The sequence below is a fragment of the Schistocerca cancellata genome, chromosome 3 (genome assembly GCF_023864275.1).
Source record: "Schistocerca cancellata isolate TAMUIC-IGC-003103 chromosome 3, iqSchCanc2.1, whole genome shotgun sequence".
Taxonomy (NCBI): Eukaryota; Metazoa; Arthropoda; class Insecta; order Orthoptera; family Acrididae; genus Schistocerca; species Schistocerca cancellata.
The window spans coordinates 546,288,827-546,315,503 of record NC_064628.1 but is presented as its reverse complement, the minus strand read 5'-3'; the positions used below and the strand labels follow the sequence as shown (position 1 = coordinate 546,315,503).

Sequence of the window (26,677 nt, the reverse complement as noted above, 5' to 3'; positions counted from 1 at the left end):
AATGTCTACAGCTCAGAAGAAATATTCCACTTTTGATAGGGAACTTCTGGTGGTCTATGAAGCTGTCTAACACTTTCACCCCAACGTTGAGAGACATTCTTTCTTCATCCTTACTGATCACAAAACCGCTAGCGGACGCCTTCTGCAACCCTCCCGAGGACCCACCCCCTAAGCATTTCTGCCACTTTAATTTAGTCTCTCAATTCACAACAGACGTTTGCTACATCAAAGGCACAGAAAACATCCCCGCTGATTTTTTCTCGTGGATCGATACTGTCTCACGCATCATTGACTTATCCACAATGTGGCCACTCTCCAGGCCTCTGATGAGGAATCTCATGCTCTCCTCGCAAATCCTCAAACATCTCTTGTGTTTACCAAAGCCAAGTTCCCTGGCATTTTGGATGAGGTGTGGTGTTATTCTTCTACCGGCACCCTGCAGCCATTGCTCCCACCCACAATGCGCTGGCAAGCCTTCGACGCCTTGCATAACCATGCTCCCCCTGGTGTCCGTGCCACCACACGGCTCATACCTGAGCATTTCATTTGGAAAAATAGCAGTTGCCCGGCCACCATCAACACCGACCAAGGTCGGCAGTTTGAGTCTGCCCTGTTCACTATTTCATGTAACATCTGCGGCATTAAAAAAATTCATACAACAGCCTACCACCTGCAAAGCAACGGGTTAGTTGAACGGTGGCACTGCACCCTCAAAACTGCCCTCAGGTGCCATGACTGCCTCTGGTCTGAGGCGCTTCCATGGGTATTACTCAATCTCCATTCAACCTTTAAACCAGACTTACAGGGAACCATCTCTGAATTCGTTTTTGGGGAGAACCCAGTCCTACCAGGGAACTTATTCTTGCTCAAGCACCCAATGATTTTCCCCCCTCCCCGGAGTTCATTAGTCACATGCGCACTCACTTTAAACATGCATGGCTACACCCGCCTATCAGCCATTCCCCGCCGGACACTTACGTGCCAACCGCACTCAATACTTGCTCCCACGTTATGCTCAGGGATGATTCCATTAGACAGCCCCTGAAATCACCCTACCTTGGCCCCTTAAAGTACTCTGGAGTGGTGAGACAACATTTGACATTATGGTTAAAGATCGTCCTCAAACTATTTCATTGCACAGGCTCAAATCTGCTTTCATGGTATTCAACATCTCAGTCGGACCCTCCTGATTACTTTTCCACCCCAGAGCCTGAAAATACTTTGTCTCATCCTACGGCACTATTTTCTCCAACCCATGATTCATCGTTGCCATCCGCAGGTTTCCAGGCACATCGCAATCCATCCTATGTGTGGGTTTCGCCACCACTTCACCGACTGCGAAGACTCGCTCACCCACATTCAACCTGTGCTGCAACGTGCCATCACACCGCATGGACAACGTGTCAATCATCACCTTCGATGACAGTGTGTGCATGCTCCTAACAGACACCGTGGCCTCACCCTCCAACGGGCAGTTATATGTCAGGGTAGTGCATGACCTGTCACTCCCCCGTGAGTGTGACCCATCAGAAATTCGTGTTTTCATCTCCTCGGATGGCTCAATCTGCATTTGGGGTGGGCATGCCTGCACCACACTGCAGGCCATTCCACACACCTGCTCTCAGGCTGGCCGACGCATCATCCGCCCCCACTGCTTGACTAATTATGAGGTGGACCTGCAGCCAATCACTCCGCCTCTGCACTTCGCCTTGACCAAGATGGAAATTCCGGCTGTGCACTTGCCGCCTCACACGACTACTACTCGACACTGACATGACCTCCACTCAAGCCTCACAGGTGGTACGCCATACTGTGGGGAAGGGGGGAAGGAGGTGGGGGGGGGGGGGGGGGGCTGTGTGGCATCGATAGGTCGTATCGACGATGATTAACACCATCTTTGGACTCTTATTGCTCTGCTGAGCCTCCATGTTCTGTATCTCAAGCTGTGTACATGTTTATGACTAACTAAGAAATATATCTTTATGTGGAATTTAATGGGAATAGTTATTGCATTCGACCAATAATCGTATCCCGTTCCCATAACACCATTTGTGGAGAGACTCACTTGAGAGCAATAGCTAAGAGATCTGGATTATATCCCTGCCCCCTCATGGGTTTCGAGTTCCAAACTGGTAAGTAACCTGACAAAATGTAACCTGCTGTTACAAGATGAAATGCCTTATAACAACCATTGCTATTCTAATGTTGTTGGCTGTGGTAATAATAGCTACATCCAAATTACAGTAATCCCAACAGTCATTTGACATGATTGTCCACAATCATTTTCCATGATGAATTGTTTTACTAAGATGCTATCTCTTCATTGTGGTATATCTTTTTAATTCTACTGCTAATCATTGAACATCTGCCATAATATTAATGCGAAATCATATTAATACATGATAGAAAAATGCTTTACTATTCACCTGCTAGGGGAATGAGAGAGAGAGAGAGAGAGAGAGAGAGAGAGAGAGGCAGACAGACAGGCAGACACTGATATAAGCATTATCAATCACAGTGTATTGACAATCATCCCAAAAATAAATTACAGTAGGTTAAATTTTTTAATATATTTTTTGTCATATTTATTAAACTGATTCAAGATATTTTTCACAAAGTGTATGAAGCTGTATTGTCATTATAGTGAAAACAAACCTGTTTTTCTGTCAACATCGACAGCAATTGCATTCTTCAAAGGTGGCAATGGTAGAACCACATCGACTACATATGGTACATCTAGAGAAATCTGCCGTATATCAACACGATGCGCAAATATCAATGAATTTGTTGGACCATGGGCACATGTCCTCTGATCAGGCTGCCAAAATAAATTGTAAAATTAATGTTGTACACTTCTGTGATTATGAAAGTCTTGTATGCAAATAAGTTGCCAGTGCTTACCAGAAGTTTGATACCTATTGGACATGCACAAGAGAAACGTCTCGGTGCAGGTGCCAGAAGACAAAGATGGCTGCAGCCACCATTCCTAACACGGCAGGATGACTGCACTGTTTGCCTACTACGATGAAATACTCTAACATCCATTAATCCAGTTATTCCTGATCTGCAAAAATTTAATAAGTAATAAAGTTATCAGAATAAAGTGTGCTATTTCCACTATTACTACCATTATGCAAAATTTTCATTTGTTATTCAATGATAAATTATCATTCAATCAGTTAAAATGTGTTTGTTTAGGATGATGATTTCATTGTGAACTGCAGTTTAATTACATGATATATCTGATGAGTATGTATAGTCCAGATAAAATTTGTTTTGGCTGGGCTTGATGAAGATGACTATATTAAATATTAAGAAAATGCTATGCAAAGTTTGCTTCTTTTATATAGTGTACAATGCTAATTCAGATTTTAAGAACATCATTCAAAAATAAATACATACCTACATAATTACACAGTGAGATGTCTGATGTTTGTATCTCATGAATCATTAGCAGTCCCCCCTTTCACACACACACACGCACGCACGCACGCGCACACACACACACACACACACACACACACACACACACACACACACACACACACACACACTTGCACACACTCATGTATGTGCATTTGGAGCTATAGATCTGTAGTCGAATACAGGTGTATTTCAGAGTCACAACTATGCTCAAAAGACTGATGTTACATTGAAGGCAGTGTTACTTTAGCAAGACAGCAGTACTGTCTTTACAAGTGAGAAAAATAAACTTAACTGTTTTTACTTTTTCAGTACCCTACCAACGAACCAAAATCTGCTACTTTCTTCACTTATGACTGAGCCCATGTGATAACTCCTTTTCATATACCCACAATTTGTTACATTCAGGTATTTGTACAGGTTGGCTGATTTCAGTTGTGACTCAACAACATTGTAATCATACGATACTACATTTTTGCATTTTATGCACTGGACCCTATTTTGCCTTGTTTCCTACAATTCAGATTGAAGTTATGTAGATTTACTCTGGTCAAAAGGTCTTCAACAGACTTCATCTGACATAAGTGAGAAAATGGGTATCTTAACTATATCAAATTAAAATTAAAATCGTAACTCATAAGCCATTCCCTCAAAAAATTATCTGATTATCTTGATTCCAGGGTTGAAAATTCCTGTTAACAGCTTGCTAAGTCTCAATGTTCATCATTAAGTTGCATGCCAATCTGTAATGTACTGTCAACAGATCTCTGTTGTACTGATGTATGTAACAATTTTCCCCGAAGAACACCTTTGTAATCAAGTAAATATCGCAACACATATGTAAGATAAATAGCAGTTATTAAAATAACTTAGAAAGCAGCAATTTTTTTTTTCAAAGTTGCTACTTACCTTCTGTTTACTAGGTTAAATTTAGCTGGAATAAGCATAAATAGCATTAAGTAGTTCAGTGTTAGTTTATTAATAGTTAAGTTTTTATGTTTCTAAAAGTAGCTTCTCTTTTGTTGACGTATATCTTGCCTCATTACACATTCCTGAAGGTTCTCCTATTTGATGGGATCTAAGAAACATAATGAATGAATGAATGAATGAATGAATGTACATCAAGATTACACACACACACACACACACACACACACTAACACACACACACACACACACACACACACACACACACACACACACACACAAAATCACTAAATGAGAAGGGAATGTCAACAGAAAGTATCCTTCAAAATAAACCAGCCAGTAATGATGAAGTGAACAAATTTAGGGAGATTTAGAGAGACCCAGTAGGGAATTCATTCCCCCTTGTGCATGCAGCCATTGACATTCTGAGTCTTTGGAATTGAATTTAGTTTTATTTCAAGATTCATGACATTTACTGAGTAAGTACAAGCTACAACAGTTAAACTTCAAAATTTTGGCACATGCAATGTAAGGACTTTGTTTCTGGTGCTGAGGGTCACAGTACAGAACTTATGATTATTAAGCAGTTGGCTTGTATAGGCTTATAGATTTCCCAGTTGAAGTGTGTTTAGGTGAACTTAAAATTCAGAGTGAATGTAGTCACACACTGGACTTGAATCTCTGAGTAGTGATGTGAGAAACAACTTTGATTTATCTTGCTGGAGTTTGTTGGCCACCAAAAATAAACAATCCCATGTGGCAAGTGAAGATTTTAATAGGAACAGAGTTCAGTGATTTTTCTCATGTAGGATGTTATTAATGCTATGATTGAATATCCTTCCATCTGAGGTTATTTAAGACTAATATTAATGAATATCTACCAGGAGCCATGAACATCTACATATGACTTGGATTCCAATTTGTGTGTAAATATGAACAACAGTAACAACTGAAGTTTATGTTCAGTTGTCTGCTGAGAAAAGTATGCAGAGTTCTAGTCATGAAGTTGGCATGTATGAGGAAACTTTGGACAGGAAACCAAAATGCTGACTGGAATACAAGTTAAGTGAAATAGATTACTATGGGACTTTTTATCTGTATTGGGCTTCAGATAATCTCTCACATCAGGTTTACCAATTTCAGAAACTGCCTTAAGCAGCCTCTTCTAGTGGACGAATGATATCATAATTATTCTAGCCCCACCCCCTTTCCTATGAAAGCTCCTTTAGCAATTGAGACTTCACATAACACTTATACGAGGGCAACATTTTATTACAGTGGACTGTTTATCACATGCAATATCTTCAAGATGTAGAGCAACTTCCTCCCATCAATTGCTACGATACAATCAGGTGCACAATAAGAAAAACTGTGTGTACTTTCCAGATGTGTTAGAATTTATGACTGTGCTTTTATACATTTAATTTCATGATTATACATTCCATTCTTTAGTAGCTAAACAGAAAGATAAAATTCACAAACCTGACAACACTCCTGTTTTGGCCAGTTAGCTGGTCAGCCATATGAATACTTGCAGTCTCCCAATCGGTCCAGTAGATTTTGTTCTCATGAACAGCCAGACCGAAGGGATGGGGGATATCAGTATCTAGGAACAGACACATTAGCTAGTTATTCTGTACATAGACATTCCTTAAAAAGTTGGATATATTTAGAGGGGTCCTTAAAGTTTGATGATCACACAAAACTTTCCAGTACACATATTACTGAGATACTGCCATTACATTAAAGTTCTCTGCAATAACGCTGAAAATATTGTGAATGTAGTGGTGCATGAGGATAATTTGATGATAATTGACAGATTAACATTCTAAAGAGCATATATCAACATACTGATTAGAAAAATGAGCTCAAGATTTTTGACACAATGAGTCCATATTAGTAGTTGTACAAGTAAATTCTGCATAGTAAGCTTAGAGTGTCAAAACTGGTACCAAAAGCTTTTAAGAACAGTAACAGAAAAGACACGTGCACAATAAGTACAAAGTAAATAAAAATGATAAAACTCTCCAAATAATTATACACGCACAACACCATGAGTTCAAGGATATGAAGCACCCACTGAAACAGGGCATTTGGCCCTTCAAAATAAGCTTTCACAAGACAGCAAAGTGTTAATTCAGTTAAAACTGGACATTGAGAACTGTTGCAGCATTTTGTCTCAAAGAGAGAATTTTACTCAAAGCAGAGTATTAACAGTAATCAGAAAATCAAAATTATCTTTAGAAATTCTTTAATGTTTATCATGTTTTATCTTAGGACTCGAAGTAGGTAAAATCAATTAGTTACATAGAAAGCAAAAACTACATGATGCTGTGACAAAAGTGAGACAAATCATCATCATTACAAAGGATTTCATCATATCTGACAATTTTCTCCCTCAGAGGACTCGGTCCATATGTTGGTCTTTTTTTTTTAAGTTATAATTTCTAGCAGAGTGTTCACTACTATTAATTCAAATGACAAGTTAAAACTAGATTCTAAACTGAGACACAGATTCAAATCTTTATTCTAGCAGCAAGCTCTAATAACATCTCAAAGGCTTATCCAGCATCAGTTATTTTCTTCTACAGCTCCTAATTACCTAATTTCTAGCAGACTGAAGTTGTACATTGTATCTTCCACAAAGAATACTTGTATGGCTCAGTTAATAGATGCCATTTAAAGTGAGGATTAAACACAGAACATCATTTCAGTATGCAGTTTTTATCTTTGATACAGGTCAACATATTTCTGGACACTTAGCTTTCCTTTCTCCTTACTTTCCTTCGTGGTGGATCAGTTTCTTTGGTAGTATGATTACTTCAAGTTTATGGCATGATCAATCTATCCATTCAATAGTAAGTCACAAATGCATGAAGATGGTTAAATTATATGAACATGTGGGTCCTGAAAAGGTCTGTCTGACTTCTTATATTTCTTTTCTGACAGTTATGTCTCATCTTATCACTGTTGCTTTATTAGCACAACCCAGGGGTAAGGTGTAGGATAATTAAAAGTTATACATATGAATGTGAAGCAATGTACAGTCAATCAAACATGTGACTGCTGACTGTCCCCTTAAGCATACAAAGGAACAATAATGGCCGTTCACCACACACTGAATGATGTGGTCGAATGGATCAGGGAATTAGATCTGAAGATGTAAGATAGCCCCATGCTTGTGACCATGCACATTTCTTTAAAATGTTGTAAAAAAATGTTCAAATGTGTGTGAAATCTTATGGGACTCAACTGCTAAGGTAATCAGTCCCTAAGCTTACACATTACTTAACCTAAATTTTCCTAAGGACAAACACACACACCCATGCCCGAGGGAGGACTCGAACCTCTGCTGGGGCCAGTCGCACAGTCCATGACTGCAGCGCCTTAGACTGCTCGCCTAATCCCGCGCAGCATAAAATGTTGTATATATGTATTTGTTTTCATCATACTGTAAATAAATAAATCAATGTATTTGCTTCTAAATGTTATTAGTTTTTTAATGTCTTCATTACTTATCCTTATAAATTACCAGATGAATATTTTGGTACTGTTGTAGGGGCTCATAATTATTATCACCAACCATTTTAACTCACTGCTTGAGGAATAAATAATTCATGCAGTTTTCATGTACCACAAGTTACAGTGCTATACAACAAAGTATGTCCTGTCAGTTTCCTGATTCATATGCTGTTTCACATGAACATCTTCCATAAGGGTATCTTTAGTCTGTTTGTCTGGCTAGGTGCCACATCCATTCCATTTAAATTGATATTGTGGGATTCTGGGTGAAATATAAACAAGGGAAGAATAAATGTAACCACACATGGTGCAGTTGAGGAATGTAGCAGAACATAAGCACATAAACAAGACAAAACTTGTAGCAAAGCTTTCAGGCAATGTCCTCCCTCAAGTGCCAGGACATTGTAGCTGCGTTTGTGTGTGTATCTGTGAGCGTGTGTGTGTTAACTCTAAGGCAGAACATTTTATGGAAGCTTAGCTATAAGTTCAGTCTCGCAGAAATGCCTGCTTACCATTCAATGCCCTAATTATGTAGTGTGTGGTTACCATGAATTTTTCCACTGCTTTTATTTCATTCATTTTTAAACTGTATATGGCTCATTATGAAATAAGCAAGTCCTACGTTTTCTATTACCCATCCAATTAGCTTGTTATTCCTTCTCATTGCCCCCAATATATTTATTTCCAAATAATGCTTAGCACACACAAGTTGAATGTGTCATTGTCATTGGTTGGAACAGTTAGCACACATTGTTAATATAATTTCTGTTTTAGGTATCTAGGAAATTTACTTTTGACCATGACTCAAGTTTCTGAGTTGAAAGTTTTAAGTTATTCAGTATCCCCTCATCATTTTCAGTTATTCTACATACATAAATTGATTACCTGTCTCAATTGTTATACAGTTAAATCTTCACTACCTTTCTTTTACAGTGTTAAAAAGTGTTAACTTTTTAGCTGCCTAACCCTTATTCTTAGAATCTATGACTATCCTGAGGTCTGAGACACCAGTTCCTCTTTAAGCTTCCCCAACCTAACCCTCTCTTCTCCCTGAGGAACAACCTATTAGTTCCAAAACCTAGGAAATGTGTCACATTTACTTCTACATGTCAATTGGAAGTACTACATATTTTGCCTCTTAAATATAAGTACAGGCCAGCAATTCTGTCTCAGAATTTATTAATAACAATTATCTGCATTCCCAGAGTTGCGTATGTATTTATTCCAATCCTCTATTAGTCCATGTCCTCCCCCCCCCCCCCCGCTCCCCCCTCCCCCTCATCTGTGTCCATCTCCTACTCCCCTCCTCTCTATCCATATCCTCCTCCTCTCTCTCTCTCTCTCTCTCTCTCTCTCTCTCTCTCTCTCTCTCTCTCCATACATCTGATCCTCCCCCTTTGTTCGTCTCCTGCTCCATCCCTATAACTCCATCTCCTCCTCCATCTCTATTTCCTCCTTACTCCTCCTAAGTCCATCTCCTCCTCACTCCCTCTAAGTTCACCTCCTCCTCATCACCTCTAAGTAAATCTCCACCTCTCCCTCTCTTTCTCCATATCCTCCCCCCTCTCTGTCCATCTCCTCCTTCTCCTCTCTCCGTCCATCTCCTCCTCTTTCCTTTCTTTCCATTTCCCCCTCCCCTCCCCCTCTCTCAATCTCCTTCTTGCCCCTATCTGTGTGCATCTCCTTCCTACCCCCTTCTCCGTCTGTCCATCTCTTCTTCTCCCTCCTCTCTCCATGTTATCACCCCTACCCTCAGTAGGAGGTTCTGGCACTTACCCCAACAGTATTTCTTCCCAGATAGTTCGTAGTATGTCTACCAAGTTTGGTTGCAATTGATTCACAGTTTTATTTTTTACCCACAGCTGTCTCCAAGTACACACATCACACATTTTCAACATATTGCACGTAAGTGTGTACACATATTTCACTTGTATCTCTAGCAAATTTCACTCTGCAGTTTCATTTTCATGCATCTCAATACTTATGATGCACATCTTGCAAATTCTGTGTCATACAATGATATAATTTTGCAGGCAGATTCAAGAATACTGTCTGCAAAATGTACTTTGAATAGTTAAGAAATATAAATTAAAATGTCATGCCTCATGCAGCAGTTTTACTGCATGAACAACGAAAATGCATTAAGCAGTAAACTTTTTCTTTTCATCATTTTGTGGGGATTGTCAGCAAGAAAAAGTTTTGTAAATGTTTGAAATTATGTGTAAAATTTATTGCAAGTCACAAAGTTCTCTCATTGTTAAATACTGGATTAATAAAATCTGGGTATTCGCATGTTGTGGGCTACACATTGGGCTATACATCTTTTTCACCCTCCCCCACTAATCCCTTTGATACGTAGGTGGTTCTTACTCACCTTAACGATAGTTTACAGACAGTGAGTAATACGTGTACCGCATTTGGTTAAATTCAGTTCAGTGGTTTAGGAGGAGGTGTGGAACACACCTACACACAAATGAACATTAATTTTTGTAATGTGTATGGATTCAATAAATCCTACAGAATTTCAATCATCTTACTGTTCCAAATCATCAGTTGACAAGTTCCCTATGAAAATTTATTCTGTTTCGCCTTCACAGTGACAGAAGGAGAAATGATTTACACTATCCACCATTCAGCCTTAGTGAGAAAAAGAAAGGAATGATGTGTAGGAGGGGGTAGGGAAGAATGCATGAGGAATGAAGGGGTTAGAAGGAAAGTGCGAGGCAGTAGCGAGAAAGACAGATGTCTCAGAAGCTGGATAACAAGATGAAAGGAGTTCTCAGGGATACAGCATATGATATAGAGATAGATAGATATTTGTAGATAGACAGAGAGAGAGAGAGAGAGAGAGAGAGAGAGAGAGAGAGAGAGAATGGGAGAGGGAGGGAGAAAGGGAGGGAGAAGATAGGAAGGTGGAGACAGAGAGGAAGAAAGAGAATAGAGAGAGAAGGGGACAGGGTTGAAAGGGGGGAGGGAGGAAGAGACAAAGAGAAAGAGAGAAAGCCTACATAGACAGGGAAGGAGGAAGAGTGAAGGGAGAAGGCAGTACATGATTTGGACAGGGAACAATGACAGAAGAGAAAGGGAAAACAGTGACTTGAGGCAGTGGCCAACATGTTAGCAGAGGTTTAGGCCAGAGGGGTTGCGAGAATGCAGGATATGCTAGAGAGACACTTCCCACCTTTATAGTTCAGAGGAACTCATGCTGGAATGGATATCAAAGTGGTTAATATAGTGCAGCAAATGTTAAATCCATTTGAGCTGTGGTGCACAGCATGTTTAGCAACTGGATGGTCAAGTTTGCACTTTGCCACTGACAGTGTACATTCATGAGAGTAGACAGTTGGTCTTTTATTGCACAGGAAACGCCTGTGACTGGACTGCAGGAGGAGGTGGAGTGGTTGCATGGGACAGGACTTACACCTGAGTTGTCTACAAGAGAATGACCCATGGGGTGCAACAATGGAAGTAGGATTGGAATAGGGATTGACAAGGATATTCTGTACATTGGGTGGGGGAGTTTGGTTGTTATGCATAGGATTTTGTGTAGGATACGTCTCATTTCATTTCACAATGAGAGACATCCAAAGCCCTGGTGGAGGATGTGGTTGAGCTTTTCAAACCCAGGATGATCACAAGAGCACTTTCTGTTCTTCCTACTCTCCTGTTACCACCACTCTCCCCTCCCTCTCTCCCGCTCCATCTCTACCTTCGTCTCTTCTCCCTTCCTAGCTCTTCCTCTCTCTATATCTCTTACATACTCCACCACTTCAAAACTCCTTTCATCTTGTTGTGCAGCCACTGAGTCATCTGTCTTTCCCACTCCTGCTTCAAGTTATCTCACTACCTCCTCCTAACCTTATGCGTTCTTCCCTAGCTCCTTTTCACATCCATCAGCCTAGGCAATTGCTCTCTAATAATCAATGTTGCCATAGCTGTGGTAGTGTGTGTGTGTGTGTGTGTGTGTGTGTGTGTGTGTGTGTGTGTGTGTGTGTGTGCACCTTCCGCCAAAAGAAGCGCCAGAGCTCAAAAGTAGTTAATACCATGTTTTGTTATGTATGTCTATGTGCCAACCCCCCCCCCCCCTGCCCCCCTCACACACACACATACACACACGCAGCAGTCTGCTAAAAGTGAGTGGCCTCTCCTTTACTTTAGTAATAACTATACTGTGTGCAGCATTGTTCATTACCATTAAGCCATGTTCATGATAGTTAATGAAATGAAATTTTAGCCAAAATAGAAGGAAACCAGGTAACTATAGACAAGAGCTATGAATGTGCCTCTGCTGTTTACTTTGCAAACCAATTTCTGTCAGAGAAGTGGTGCCTCTTGTGGAAAATATAGGAACTAAGTGAGATTTACTGGAAAATTATGTCATAATGAAAGCAATAACTTTGATTTGCAGGGAGACATTACCAAAGTGTGTGTGGTGTACACATGATTTCAGGATATGCCATGATTTACAAGGTGGCGATAAGTTTGGGAGCTAACAGCACAGCTTAAAGTGTCACAAATTAAACAAGCCGCAATGACATTCACAATTATTATGACTGTCTTACACTTTTGGTAGTTCTATCAAAATACTTCTTGATTGCTGACATGTTGTTTAGGTTGAGACCTGATAGAAAAGTTAAAATTGAACTGCACACTCCACTCTATATCAGATCCTACAGAATGGCTCCACTATTTTATGTAATCAATCAACATTACCCTGTAGTGTAACGTGAGCTATTCATGAGAATAAACTACCAATTAACGTCATCTTTTAGTGTAACATGAGTTTTTCATGAGAATCATGTATGTTCTACTGGGGATGCTCACACTGGTGGAGGATAGTCATGTCTCTTATAAACATTTTATGTAGTAGAAGAAATCCAATGTGTGCACACTAATCTGTGATCTGTGTGGATGGTGCATATGTAGTAACATAACACAACAGGAAGGGCAAGGAACGGTATGTTGAGTGCAGCATCTCTTGCTGGATGTGGACGTTTATGCCTTGGTGATGTTACATCTACATCTACATACATACTCTGCAATCCACCATATGGTGCATGGTGGAGGGTACCTTGTACCACAACTAGCATCTTCTCTCCCTGTTCCACTCCCAAACAGAACGAAGGAAAATGACTGCCTATATGACTCTGTATGAGCCCTAATCTCTCTTATCTTGTCTTTGTGGTATTTCCGCGAAATATAAGTTGGCGGTAGTAAAATTGTACTGCAGTCAACCTCAAATGCTGGTTCTCTAAATTTCCTCAGTAACGATTCATGAAAAGAACACCTCCTTTCCTCCAGAGACTCCCACCTGAGTTCCCGAAGCATTTCCGTAACACTCGCGTGATGATCAAACCTACCAGTAACAAATCTAGCAGCCCACCTCTGAATTGCTTCTATGTCCTCCCTCAATCCAACCTGATAGGGATCCCAAATGCTCGAGCAGTACTCAAGAATAGGTCGTATTAGTGTTTTATAAGTGGTCTCGTTTACAGATGAACCACATCTTCCCAAAATTCTACCAATGAACCGAAGACAACTATCTGCCTTCCCCACAACTGCCATTACATGGTTGTCCCACTTCATATTGCTCTGCAATGTTACGCCCAAATATTTAATCAACGTGACTGTGTCAAGCACTACACTACTAATGGAGTATTCAAATATTACGGGATTCTTTTTCCTATTCATCTGCATTAATTTACATTTAACTATACTTAGAGTTAGCTGCCATTCTTTACCACCAATCACAAATCCTGTCCAAGTCATCTTGTATCCTCCTACAGTCACTCAACGATGACACCTTCCCGTACACCACAGCATCATCAGCAAACAGCTGCACATTGCTATCCACCCTATCCAAAAGACCATTTATGTAGATAGAAAACAACATTGGACCTATCACACTTCCTTGGGGCACTCCTGATGATACCCTCACCTCCGATGAACACTCACCATCGAGCACAATGTACTGGGTTCTATTACTTAAGAAGTCTTCGAGCCCCTCACGTATTTGGGAACCAATCCCATATGCTCGTACCTTAGTTAGGAGTCTGCAGTGGGGCACTGAGTCAAACGCTTTCCAGAAGTCAAGGAATATGGCATCCGTCTGACACCCTTCATCCATGGTTCGCAAGATATCATGTGAAAAAAGGACGAGTTGCATTTCGCAGAAGTGATGCTTTCTAAAGCCGTGCTGATGCATGGACAGCAACTTCTCTGTCTCAAGGAAATTCATTATATTCGAAGTGAGAATATGTTCAAGAATCCTGCAACAAACCGATGTTAAGGATTCAGAATGAGATTTTCACTCTGCAGCAGAGTGTGTGCTGATATGAAACTTCCTGGCAGATTAAAACTGGGTGCCAGGCTGAGACTCTGTAAAGTTTGTGCACTGTCTGCAGTTCATTTGGCAGTTCTGTCTGATCAGCAAAGAATTCTGGTGGGTAGTTGTAAGGGTTCACCATAAACCAATTCTGCAATGGATGCTCCTAAATCTGCTTTTAATGCCGTATGAAGGCCCAACAAACCCGTAACAAAGCTGACGACCAAGAAAGTGTGTGGAACATTAACGGAGCTTTTAATGTCATATGCCAGGATTCTATCATTCCATTGCTTGTTGGGTGGTATGTCGTGATATGATGATGTTGTGAACTGCAGAGGTTGGGCAATTCTGAGAACAACATCAATTCAAACTGACGCCCCTGGTCTGTGGTGACATGTAAAGGACAAATGAAATGTGCGATCCACAATGAAAGAAATACCTGTGCTATCATTTCCATGGAAATGTCTGATAATGGAAGCACCTCCGCTCATCTGGTGAAGTGGTCCACTGCAGTAACGAGGTAACAGTACCCTTCTGATGACAGCAGAGGTCCCACAATGTCCAGGTGCATGTGTTTGAAATGTTGCATCATAAGTGGGAAATCTTCTACCATTTTGTGCATTTGTTGTCCAACTTTGGCCCCCTGACAATCTAAGCATGTTTTTGCCTGACTACGGCAGTCCATATTTATATTGGGGCACACAAATCTGTCCATCATCAGCTTGAGGCTGGCGTTTATTCCCCAGTGAGCCAGCCTATGCATTCTGTCAACATCACAGTTTCCAAGGTACAAAAGGTCTCCATTTTCCCTGTGATACATCACACCAAACTTGGAAACATTCACCAGAAGGTTGTATTTAATGGTGACTTATCTGGATGTACTATTTCAATGGAATTCGGTGAGTTGTTGGTCTGTCTCCTGCGCAGCAGCTAACTCCTTATAGTCAGTAGCCTGAGAGATCAATTCCAACTGACACAGCAAATCCATCATGACATTCTCAGCTCATTTTATATACTGCAAGTCTGTCATGAATTGGGTGATGAATTCAAGTTGTCTAAATAGTTACAATGAGCAACCATCCTTGTTCCTACTGAAGGCGAAATTAATTGACTTATGGTCTGTGAAAACCATTTGCGGCAGAAAGTGTCTGACAGTTTTTTAAACTGCCAGAAATTCCCTATCATAAGCACTGCATTTAACTTGTGAGGACATGAATTTACAGGAGAAGAAACCCGGGGGCTGCCAGTGGCCTTTGATATGCTGGTGTAGAGCTGCACCACTGGCTTGCTGGTTAGCATCCACAACAATTGCCAGTTTTGCCTGAGGAACCAGGTGTGCCATCATGATTACCTGAGGTAGACATGCCTGGCCTTATCGAATGCCATCGGCATCTCTAGTGTCACTGCAAAGGCCATTTGCCCAATGCGTACTTGCCAGCTAGTGCATATATCAAAGGTGCCTGGATGGCTGCCACATTAGGCTGATGTTGTTTATTAAAATTAACTGCTCCAAGGAACTGACATAGTTGGTGATAATTGACAGTGTGAGCCATCTCTTCAATAAGGGCAAGTTTATCTTGCAGCGGGCTGATACCAGTTGCTGTCACGAAGTAGTCCAAGAATGGCACCTGGCATTGTCATAGAAAACACTTTGATTCATTGCCATATGCACCAATGCGAGTCTTTAGATGCAGTTCATGCAATTTCTCGGATGCTGAAAAGACCATGATGTCACTGAGGTATGCAAAGCAGTTCAGTAAACCCCTTAGTACATCATCGACAAACTGCTGTCAAGTTTGTGGCGCATTTTTCAAACTAAATGGCTTACGGAGGTAATTGAATAAGTCAAATGGTGTCATGACAGTGGTCTTTGGTACATGAGCAGCTGAAACTGATATTTGGTGATATGCTTTCCGGCAATCATTGACACTAAAAATGGTCGCATCTGCTAGCACATGCATAAAATCCCTAACATGTGGTATCGGATAACGATCGGGTATGGTATGGGTACTGAGCGCCCAGTAGTCTCCAGATGGTCTCCAGGTCCTGCTTCTTTCTTTACTGGATGAAGTGGTGTTGGCCATGGGCTGTTGGATCTACAGACAACTTGTGAGTGCAACAGTTCTTCATATTCTGCCTTCACTGCAGTGAAACGATCAAGTGCTAACTGGCACAGGCGCTGAGACACTGGTTGACTGGGTGTAGTTCTGGTGTGATGGACCATGATGTGTGGTTAACTGGCTGTGCACATGGTACAGATTCGCAGTTTGCTACATGTGGCGTCATGCCGTCTTCTTCAAACCTAGGCAGAGAACCTCATTCTAGGGTGCCTTCAGTGCACTGCAGACCCCGGCAGAAGCTCGATGAGCCAATAGCTACTTCAACTGTACAATGAAACAAGAAATCTGTACCCAATATTGTGTCTGACACATCGACAATCACAGAAGTCCATGGTAAACGTTCTTGGAAACTGAGGTCTACATCTATGTGGCATTTTCCGTAAGTCATTACTGAAGTCTGTTTTGCTGCTGATTGAGATGGAGAAAGCTTCACATCACAACTTCTAAAAGGCATTGCACTAACGTCCAACCCTGAGTCCATTACATAAGTATGGCCAGATTTAGCATCTGTGACAAAAAGTCTTTGGGACAGCGAGAGTAAAGAAGAAAGGTTACTCACCAGTAGTTGCCCGTCACCACTCTCACCTCGCAGTGGTAGGTGCTGGTGCTCAAACTCATGACCGGAGGCACCTATTGCCAGCCACTGTTGCCGTTTGGTGTGACCTGCACCATGTTGCCGTGTTTCCAAAGTGATGGTGGTACCAGCAGATATACTCCTTAGACAAGCTGCCATCTTCCTTGCTCTTCTTGTATGTGCCTGCCTTGCCTCCGACCAATGTCAATATCAGTTGCTGCAAGCCGTCAATGTGATCCAGCTGTTGAGTAACTTCCGGTTTTTGATGTTGTCATATCGCTGCAGCTTCCTGAAGGTCTGTATTGCTGTGCTCAAATGTCACCAACGACGTATGCCATGCATCTAATGAGGCATAGACCTTGTTGGCTACTGAGAGCAATGATGAAATACCGTGTTTGTCAGAAAGTGGCACAGTTATTTTAACTGCCTCTAGCAAATGTATGTACCATACACGTTGCAGTGTTGTATCTGGCAACTCAGTGTCATCGAGTAAGCTTCGCAGATGCTGCTAAAATTCTGAAGGTGGCTAATCTCCTCTCTTCTAACCATGCAGTGCTTGTTGGATATGTTGTTCCACTGGCCGACATAACTGCTCAAGGAGTAACTGTTTAAAATGCACATACTTTGGTATGGTGGGTGGGCAGAGTATTATATATGCAGTGATCATTGCTGTTTTATTGTCAGGCCCACTAACAGTGATCACAAATTTGGTATCTTCATTTACTATGCTGTGGTGCTATAAAGTCAGACCAAGCATTGCACACCATAATTCAGATTTATCAGGAATGAACTGCAGTGGGCGTATTTTCATCTTGCTATTGTTATCCGCCAAACGGTCATTCCTTGATGCAATAGAAAAGTTCAATGGAGCATTTTTCTGGTTTTCAGTGTTGGGTCATAAATCTTCGGTGTGCTTCAACAAAATGTTCTGCCAATCCATAGTACTCTGTTTGTCATGTAGGCATGCCAACTCTTCGGTAGATGATATTGAACGTTTCTGCATTTGTTCGTCTACAATGGAATTCAATTTATGGTGTCAACACTTTAGCCAACTACAGCTTACCTCTGTCTGCTAAAAAGATTCAATGAAAGAGTTAGGAAATAACTTTTTATTTTTAAGCTCAAACACTACGAACTGAAAAATGTATGTCACTACAAAAAAAAGTAATAAAAATCAAAGAGTAAAGAAGTTTTTTTCGTGCACTTGTCCCCAAAGAGTAATGCTGCACTTCACTATGAATTCACGTGATCTTCTGGCAACTTCCATAAGATTAACGGCTTCTGGGGTGGATGAAGATATTAATCTCAATGGGAAAGAAGGTGATTGAGTAATCTTCTCCTGACAGTGATACCTTAACAGCAGCAAAGGCAGAGAGGGGAACCTCAGTATGGTGGACTTAGTGGTAAAAGCAACACACCAAGAAGAGCAAAAACCCATGTCGCATCTGACATGCAACAAGTGTTACAAGGTCAGCATCTGTTTACATATTGATGACTGCTGTGAAAATTAGTAGCATCTGTTACCATATGGTCAGTTACAAAAGACATCTGTTCCCACATTGCGCAGCCTGTTAAGACCCATCTGATGAATAAATCACAGATGCAACATCCCATAAGGGATTAACACCCCTTACTAACTTACTTTCAACCAAGACATGACTGAACGGAAAAGTATTCCAGGAGATAAACAATCCTTCATCACTGGAAACAGAGGTGCAACTAAGCCATCAGATTCTGGAGAGCCTAGAGCATCATATAAGGAGGACTCAGAGCTTCCTAGAACTTCTCATATACAGCCTAAGAAAAAACATCTGCTAGGCAGACTGAACATCAACACTTTACTAATGACTGGGAAACTTACAACGGCTGACGGATGTATTACACAGACTCATACTAGCTCTTCAGGAACCAGATACGGAGATGAAAACACACTTGAATCAGAGGGCTACAGGATTTTTAAAAGGAAACCAGTCATACAGAATACACATAAAGTCACTGTGCTTGGAACAGATTTCATGCTCAAATGGAATCCAACAGAATCCGTAACAAGTTTTGCATCACCATCAGAGCAAATATCACTTCTCTTGTCTATATTATCAAGCAAGGGCTGTACCATCATAAATGTACGTGCACCTACCACCAATGACAACAGAAAGAATCCAGTAAATTCATAATGGAATTGATGGAACACAAAATCTGTATTGACCAATTTATCACTGTAAGTGCTTCACAGCGTGTGTATATGCCTCCTATTGTTATATACCTCACTATAATCATCAGTATCATTAATCTCAAACCAAGTTACGTCATCTTGTTTAAGCAATATGTGGTCTCTTTGTCATCAATTGTAAGGCATGTATCTAAATATTTTAAAAGCATACATAAAAAATAGTATACAATGTCCAATAAATAACTGTACGAATACATCAGCAAAGCAGTTTGACTATACTGTTCGAACCTATAATCTTACTGACTGTGCAGCAGTCTTAGAATGATAGGAAAACCAGAGCTATTCACGACAATATTTGTTTAATATACAGAGAGAATGCTACAGTGGTGTGAGACAACAGTATTACGTGGTTAAGGACAGACAAAATGATATGCATAACCACACAATATATAGTTACTGATGAACATCTGCAGAAAAATGAATAAAATATTTACTGATCATAAGAATAAACAGAATGAATTAAGAGTTCATGTACCTCCTATGGTATGCACACAAATTTAGCAATTTTTTGTCCAGTGTTATGAGACACAGGTTCTGTATGTGAAATATGAGATGAAATAGCAGTATATAAAGTAGGTTCACAGCAAGGCAAGCGACAAGAGAACTTGTGAAATGCTGCCACACATTTTGTCAAAAAAGGTTACGGTCACTATCCTTTGGATGGTGAAGGACTACTATTGAATGGAACAAAGAAAAAACTTAATTTGACAGTGTATACAAAAAAGGCATGAACAGTGTTAAGGCAATAAGTTTATTTACAAATGCATTCAGTGTTTTTCTTTTCTTTTTTTTTTCCTTCTAATGTGCATGTTTTGTCAATATGGTGTTGAAATGGCTTCCAGGTGGAATCACAAAACATGATGTTTCTGAATAATTGTATAGGTCTTAGAAACTGAATGGCACAGGAGCCCATATTCCTTTGGCATAGACAGTTGTGATTTAAAAATGTTTTCAAATGTGTGTGAAATCTTATGGGACTTAACTGCTAGGGCCATCAGTCCCTAAGCTTACACACTACTTAACCTAAATTATCCTAAAGACAAACACACACACCCATGCCCGAGGGAGGACTCGAACCTCCACCGGGACCAGCCACACAGTCCATGATTGCAGCGCCTCAGACCGCTTGGCTAATCCCACGCGGCAGTTGTAATTTAGAAGTCTGTGAATGCAACTGCTGCATGAAGTCCAACAGTTCTACAGTATTATTTCATGCATCAGCAAAGAACTCTTCTGTTCTAGCATTTGCTCACAACTAGACCAACTGTTGTAGCATTTGAGTCTTTTATGGTGGCTTGCCCCAAGCCTGATAAGACTAGGGGTATGCTTTCAGTCGGGTGTTCAGAGCCATGAGAAGTGGATGCCTTTATTAACTGGTAGTGCAGGTACTCTACTAATGTCTGCAGTCCAATGGTAGTGACTGCCCAAATATGATTCACATAATGTAGAACAATTAAGATTTAAATTGTCTGTCTCAGTCCATTCCAACGTGAAGTGGTACACTGAATTGTGCTACCAAGCTTTGAAAGAAAGTTTTTATGATATTTGCAGGTGTTGTTTCCGTCACTGGAAAGGACTCAGGTCAGTATGAGAAGTGATCAACTGCTGTCAAACAGTATCTATATACATTTGAATGCGGGAGTCCACTAATAACGTCAATATGAATATGTTCAGTCAAACAAATGAACCTACATGTAGCTGTAATGTGGTGTTACAGACACTCTATAGTCACACAATAACTCTGCAGTTTTTCTCAGCATTGTCTTTTTTACTAAGTGTACTGTGGGTCAGTGGGTCATCTAATGGAATGTGGTAAAATATGCAGAGGAAACCGATCATAAAATAATTATAATAATTAAAAAAGGCTGCCAAAGAATTTCCATGCACAGTCTTCAATGTATAGAATGTACAGAACTATTCAGATATTAAGCTATCTTATCACCACAGGGACACCATATATTGTACTTTTTCCAGGATCATGTACAGAGACCCAAAGGAACAATAGATCTCTTGTGTGTGCAAGCAGTAAAATTGCTGCTTGATGACTTTTTGATAGTTCAATGTTTTCTGCCAGCAGCGCTTCAATTAAATAGTAGTAATAGTAGCAATACACGTGGATAAATACATTTTCATCATAGAATGTTCTGTTTTGGCCAGAATATTGTGGTTACTGGTGCATACCCTGTTCGTATGATAAGTGTAGTAACCATCTGCTTTTTAGCATATTATCAGTCACTGCATTGCCAAGAAGCACTTTCAGATAATGAAGTAGCTGTGGTGTGTAAAGTTCAACAAATTCTTCAGTATGCTGTAGCTTTGTGAGGCATTTAATTTCTGTTTGGTAAAAGTGATTCATATCTACATGCCTGGAAGTATGAAATTTAACACATTTTAACATGCAGCTAAAATATCCTGCACCACTGTGGCCATTCACTCACTGAAAGCAGCTATCTCATAACTGTGCTCAATCTCATCAGCACTGAAGAAGGCAAAGTCAAACTGGCTCCACTAATGGTCAAAACACACCACCACACCGTCCAGCCAAAACTGTGTGTTTTAGGTGTAACTGGGCTACCCATAACATTTCAACTTGTACGTCAGTGTTCATCACATTTGATGAAAGATAATGAAAATGTTGCAACGTAAAAGTTATGTATTTTTATTATACAATTGATGTGCATGGTTTGTCATTAATTTAATTGCATAACTGCAAGATCACCAAACTTTGAATGTCATATAAACTTTATTATATGAAAATCAAAATCGAGTCATGAACGGGAGAAATAGAAAAGAGCACTACGTCTTGCTGATTACAAAGATAGTGCTATAATGATCAGGAACATACAGATGCTGTATAATATAAGGAGCATAAGTGATAAAAGTGATCAAGACACAAAAGAGTAGTTCAAAGCAAACATTATGACATGATGATTTCCAGTATTTATTGTTGCCTGGTAAAACTCCATGAGTTCTTCATATGTATTAAATGAAAGTTGTTTAATCATCCTCCAATGATAAGGAACAGAAAAATTTTAATGTGGCTGCAAAAAGACTGCTCATAAAATTCTTGTATGACATTTACTGGAATTCTACTCAAGTATGAAATGTCGAAATAACGTTGAACAAATTGACAGATTTTGGAAATCAGTTTACTCTTGGAAACTGATACTATGCTTCCACATATTGTTCCCATGGTGACTGTGTATATAGTATTAGACTAACAACAGCTCACAAAGCAGCATATAACAGTCCTTCTTTCCTCATTTATTCCACAAATAGAGTGTAAGATACTTGTTAGCTGACGATACATATGTAGGATTTCTTGATACTGGACATGCAATACAGGTTCCAAGCTTCTGAGGCAACAGTCACTTTCCATGATAGTCTTCTGGATTACAGATTTGGTTATGTTGTAAAATGCAGTACCAATGCTTTGGCTACTGTTGCAGGTGGCCTTTATCAGGATATTTACTACTACCAGAGAAACGTAACTTTAACTCTGATCTAATGTCTTCACTCCTGCCAAAAGCAATTTTTGGAGTGTATTTTCATCCAGAAAGGAAGTTTCTTGAAAGTTGTTCAATGGAGAATGGAAAAGGTGAAAATCTGAGAGAGCAATATCAGGTGAATAAGGTAGGTGCAAGAATGACTTCCCAATCCAGCTCTTGTATAGTGCTTTCTTGTCAGTCTAGCTGTATGCAAATGGGTATTATCATGGACTCGCATCACTTGACACTGTCTTCCAGCTCGTTGTTCTTGGATTGTGTCTGCAAAATGTCTCAGTTGTTGACAATAAGTGTCAGCAGTTATGGTTACACCTTGGGGGAGTGATTTGTAGTGCATCACACTGTTGCTGTTCCACCAGATGCATAACATTATCTTTTGTGGGTGCACACAGGTTTTTGTATGGGGAGTTGGTGCTTTGTTTCGGCTCAACCAATCCATTCTTTTCTTTGTTGTTGTTGTTGTTGTTGTGGTCTTCAGTCCAGAGACTGGTTTGATGCAGCTCTCCATGGTACTTTATCCTGTGCAAGCTTCTTCATCTCTGAGTAACTACTTCAATCTACATCCTTCTGAATCTGCTTAGTGTATATATTTCTTGGTCTCCCTCTATGATATTTACCATGCACACTGTCTTCTTTTCCTTATGTTAGCACAAAGAACCATTTCTCATCACCAGTAATGATACAGGGTAGGAATGGTCGGTGTTGTTCACAGGTCAATTGATGATGAGTAAGCAGAGAAGCACCCAATGATTTTTGTGATTTTGACTTACAACATGCGGTATCCATACGCTCGATTTCTGAACCCTCCCCACCACATGCAAATGGGACAGCTTTGCCAGTTATTGAGTACAATGACGTGGATCATTGTGGATTAATGTGTTTATACAATCTTCATCAAACCCAGCAGGTCTTCCTGAAACTGGAGAGTCACCAATGTCAAAACAATTTACTTAATATGAGAAAAACACTTTCTGGTCATGCTCTGTCCAATGGCATTATCCCCATATACAGTGCAAATGTTTCTGGCTGTCTCTGCTACTGTTACCCCTCTACTGAACTCGAACAGAATATGGTGTCAGAAATGTTCCAATTTCTTCAATTGGCATTCTATTTTGTAGTGTCTACATATCTACACAGTCTCCAAATGACAAAATGACAATACACTGATCAGCCAGAACCCATTATGACCACCTACCTAGTAGCTGGTATGTCGACCTTTGACATGAATAACAGCAGTGATGCATCATGGCATGGAAGCAGTGTGGCATTAGTAGGTCATCGGAGGGAATTGGCATGGCATTTGCACACACAAGTCACCTAATTCCCATAGGTTATGGGGAGGGGGGGGGATGAACTCTGATAGCACATTCAATCACATGCCAGATGTGTATGATCGGGTTCAGATCTGGTGAGTTGGGGGGGCCAGCACACCAATTGGAACTTGCCACTGTGTCCTCGAACCACTCCATCACAGTCCTCGGCTTGTGACATGGTGCATTATCTTGCTCAAAAATGCTGCTGCCATCAGGAAACATGATCTTCATGAAGGGGTGTACGTGGTCTGCAACCAATGTATGACTCTCCTTGGCTGCCATGGTGCTTTGCACAAGCTCCACTGGACATGTGGATGCCCACGTGAATGTTCCCTGGAGCATAGTGGGACTGCCATCAGCTTCCTGTGGTACAGGTGCCAAGGAGCTGTTCCCCTGGAAGGCAAAGGATTCACACCCTCCAATCAGCATGATGAAGAAGGTATTGGGATTCATCAGACCATGCATTGCTCTGCCACTGTGCCAATCTCCAGTGCCAAAGTCACATGTCCATTTCAGCCATAACTGCCAATTCCGTGGTGTTAATATTGGCACATACAAGGGCTGTCAGATCGGAGGCCCATTTTTAGGAGTGTTCAGTGCACTGTGTGTTCCGACACACTTATAGTCTGCCCAGCATTAAAGTTTGATGTTAGTTCCACCACAGTTGGCTGCCTGTTCTGTTTTAACAGTCTGCCCAGCCTACAACGTCTGACATCTGTAAAGAGGAGTGGCCATCCAACCATCTGGACATGGTTTCATCTCATGAAGACACTCACCACAGCACTCCTCGAACACCTGACAAGTCATGCTATTTCTGAAATGCTCATGCCAACCCTCTGGGCCATCACAATCTGTTCTCAGTGAAGCTCAAAGAGATCACATGCTCCCCCATTCTGCACACAGACAGCATGCTTATTGATACTACATGCACCATGCATGTGTCTGAATAGCAGTCGCTGGCCACTGTGGCCGAGCACTTCTAGGCGCTTCAGTCCAGAACCACGCAATCGCTACAGTCGCAGGTTCGAATCCTGCCTCGGGAATGGATGTGTGTGATGTCCTTAGGTTAGTTAGGTTTAAGTAGTTCTAAGTTCTAGGGGACTGATGACCTCAGATATTAAGACCCATAGTGCTCAGTGTCATTTGAACTATTTTGAACTAGCAGTCATTCCCAGTTAGATGAAGCTGCTATTGCCTGGATGGGTTTATTTCAATAGTAGGTTGGTGGTCATAATGTTCTGGCTGACCACAATGCGTAAACTCAAATAGCAACAGTGAACTACAAGAAAAAATGACAGTCAATAAATGAACCCATAGTAACCAGAATACCAACATGCAAAACAAAAATGCTACCAACTTATGCACCAGCTTAATAATTCCTTCCAATCATCATTTGATTAGATACCAGGAGTAGAGTAGAAGGGAGCTGATTATGTTTATTAATTGTTATTGACAAGACATTTTTTAGTCCACAAAGCCAAATCAGGACAGAATTGCTTCTGTGATGTAGTGTGGCTCCCATGGTGTTTGGTGGCAGTTAGAATAGGTAAGTATATTGTGTGCCTTTCACAGACATGTCTTCAAGGATGCCCAACGAGCAGCCTTGTGAGCATAGTCCATTTTTATCTGGCTACAGCTGGCAGCCAAGACAATGGAAGCTCATAACTATCATTGTGAATCATGTTGGTGAGCCACCATCTTCTAATTTTCTCTCACACCTTTCCTTTGAAGCTAAGTGGCTACCTACCTGGCACATAAACCTCCCCAAACTTTATATGTTTATCACACTCATTTTGGTCTTCTACAACTGAGAATTTATGATGTTGAGTCATACGTGATGCTCCGTCTGCTGTATTTTGATATGTCACCCAGTCTTTTTAATGTAAACTACTCAGCAGCCACAACTGACATCATAAATACCTAGTGAAAGTAGCACGAAATGTCATCTTTGTGGGCCTCAGAATGTAATTTTGTTGTTATTCTGACAGATCGATTTAATGAGCACTCCGAGAAGAATTTTCCTCGCATGCTTGGTGACTCAATGCACATGTAATAGGAGAGAGAAAGCTGCTATTACACCTCGTTGTCTTGTCACTCTTCTTCTTTGTGGATATGATTCTGCTGATGATTTTTTTTACTGTTCTGCTAGCTGTGAATGTGGTACAGAGCTCTTTAAGTTCTTCCTTCATGTTGCCTTCACCATAGATTCAGTGAGCTCTCTTGATCAGTATATGTAATACTGAAATAATTTCAGAGCTAAAGGATACAATAAAGGAACCATCAATAGTACTATGGAACACAATGAATAAATGAATATTACACCACAAGTTCACAGCCAATATAATAATTGAGCACAAGATAAGACTGTTTAGATATTTTTATCACTAACATGCAGAAAAGCATTGTGCGGACCTATAAAAAAATCTCATATGTTTTCATCATGAAAAATGCATGGAGAATATCTGAAAACCATTGCAGTCTAAATTGGCTCAAAAGGTAGAAACAACATAAATATACTAACTTATCAGAACTCTTCTTCCACTTCCATCAAGTGAAGCATACTCTATAGCCTTTGTTCCTCCATCTGCCCAATACAAACGACCTCGGGCATAGTCAATTGCTAATCCATTTGGCCAAATAAGTCTTTGTGTGATTAAAGCTGATCTGTCTGAGCCATCCATTCCTGCTTGTTCAATTTTTGGGACTTCACCCCAGTCGCTCCAGTACATGTAGCCTC

At 40.6% G+C, this 26,677-nt stretch overlaps 1 protein-coding gene across 1 annotated transcript in view; it reads right to left on the bottom strand.

The window, feature by feature from the left end:
* Nucleotides 1-26,677, bottom strand: part of LOC126176416 (low-density lipoprotein receptor-related protein 4) — a 646,448-nt gene that overhangs the window by 116,577 nt on the left and 503,194 nt on the right. The window contains exons 18-21 of the mRNA XM_049923573.1: nucleotides 26,462-26,677; nucleotides 5,833-5,956; nucleotides 2,902-3,064; nucleotides 2,656-2,818 (exon numbers count right to left, since the gene is read on the bottom strand). Of these exons, the coding sequence (XP_049779530.1) occupies nucleotides 2,656-2,818; nucleotides 2,902-3,064; nucleotides 5,833-5,956; nucleotides 26,462-26,677 (666 nt within the window). The remainder of the gene's footprint in view (nucleotides 1-2,655; nucleotides 2,819-2,901; nucleotides 3,065-5,832; nucleotides 5,957-26,461) is intronic.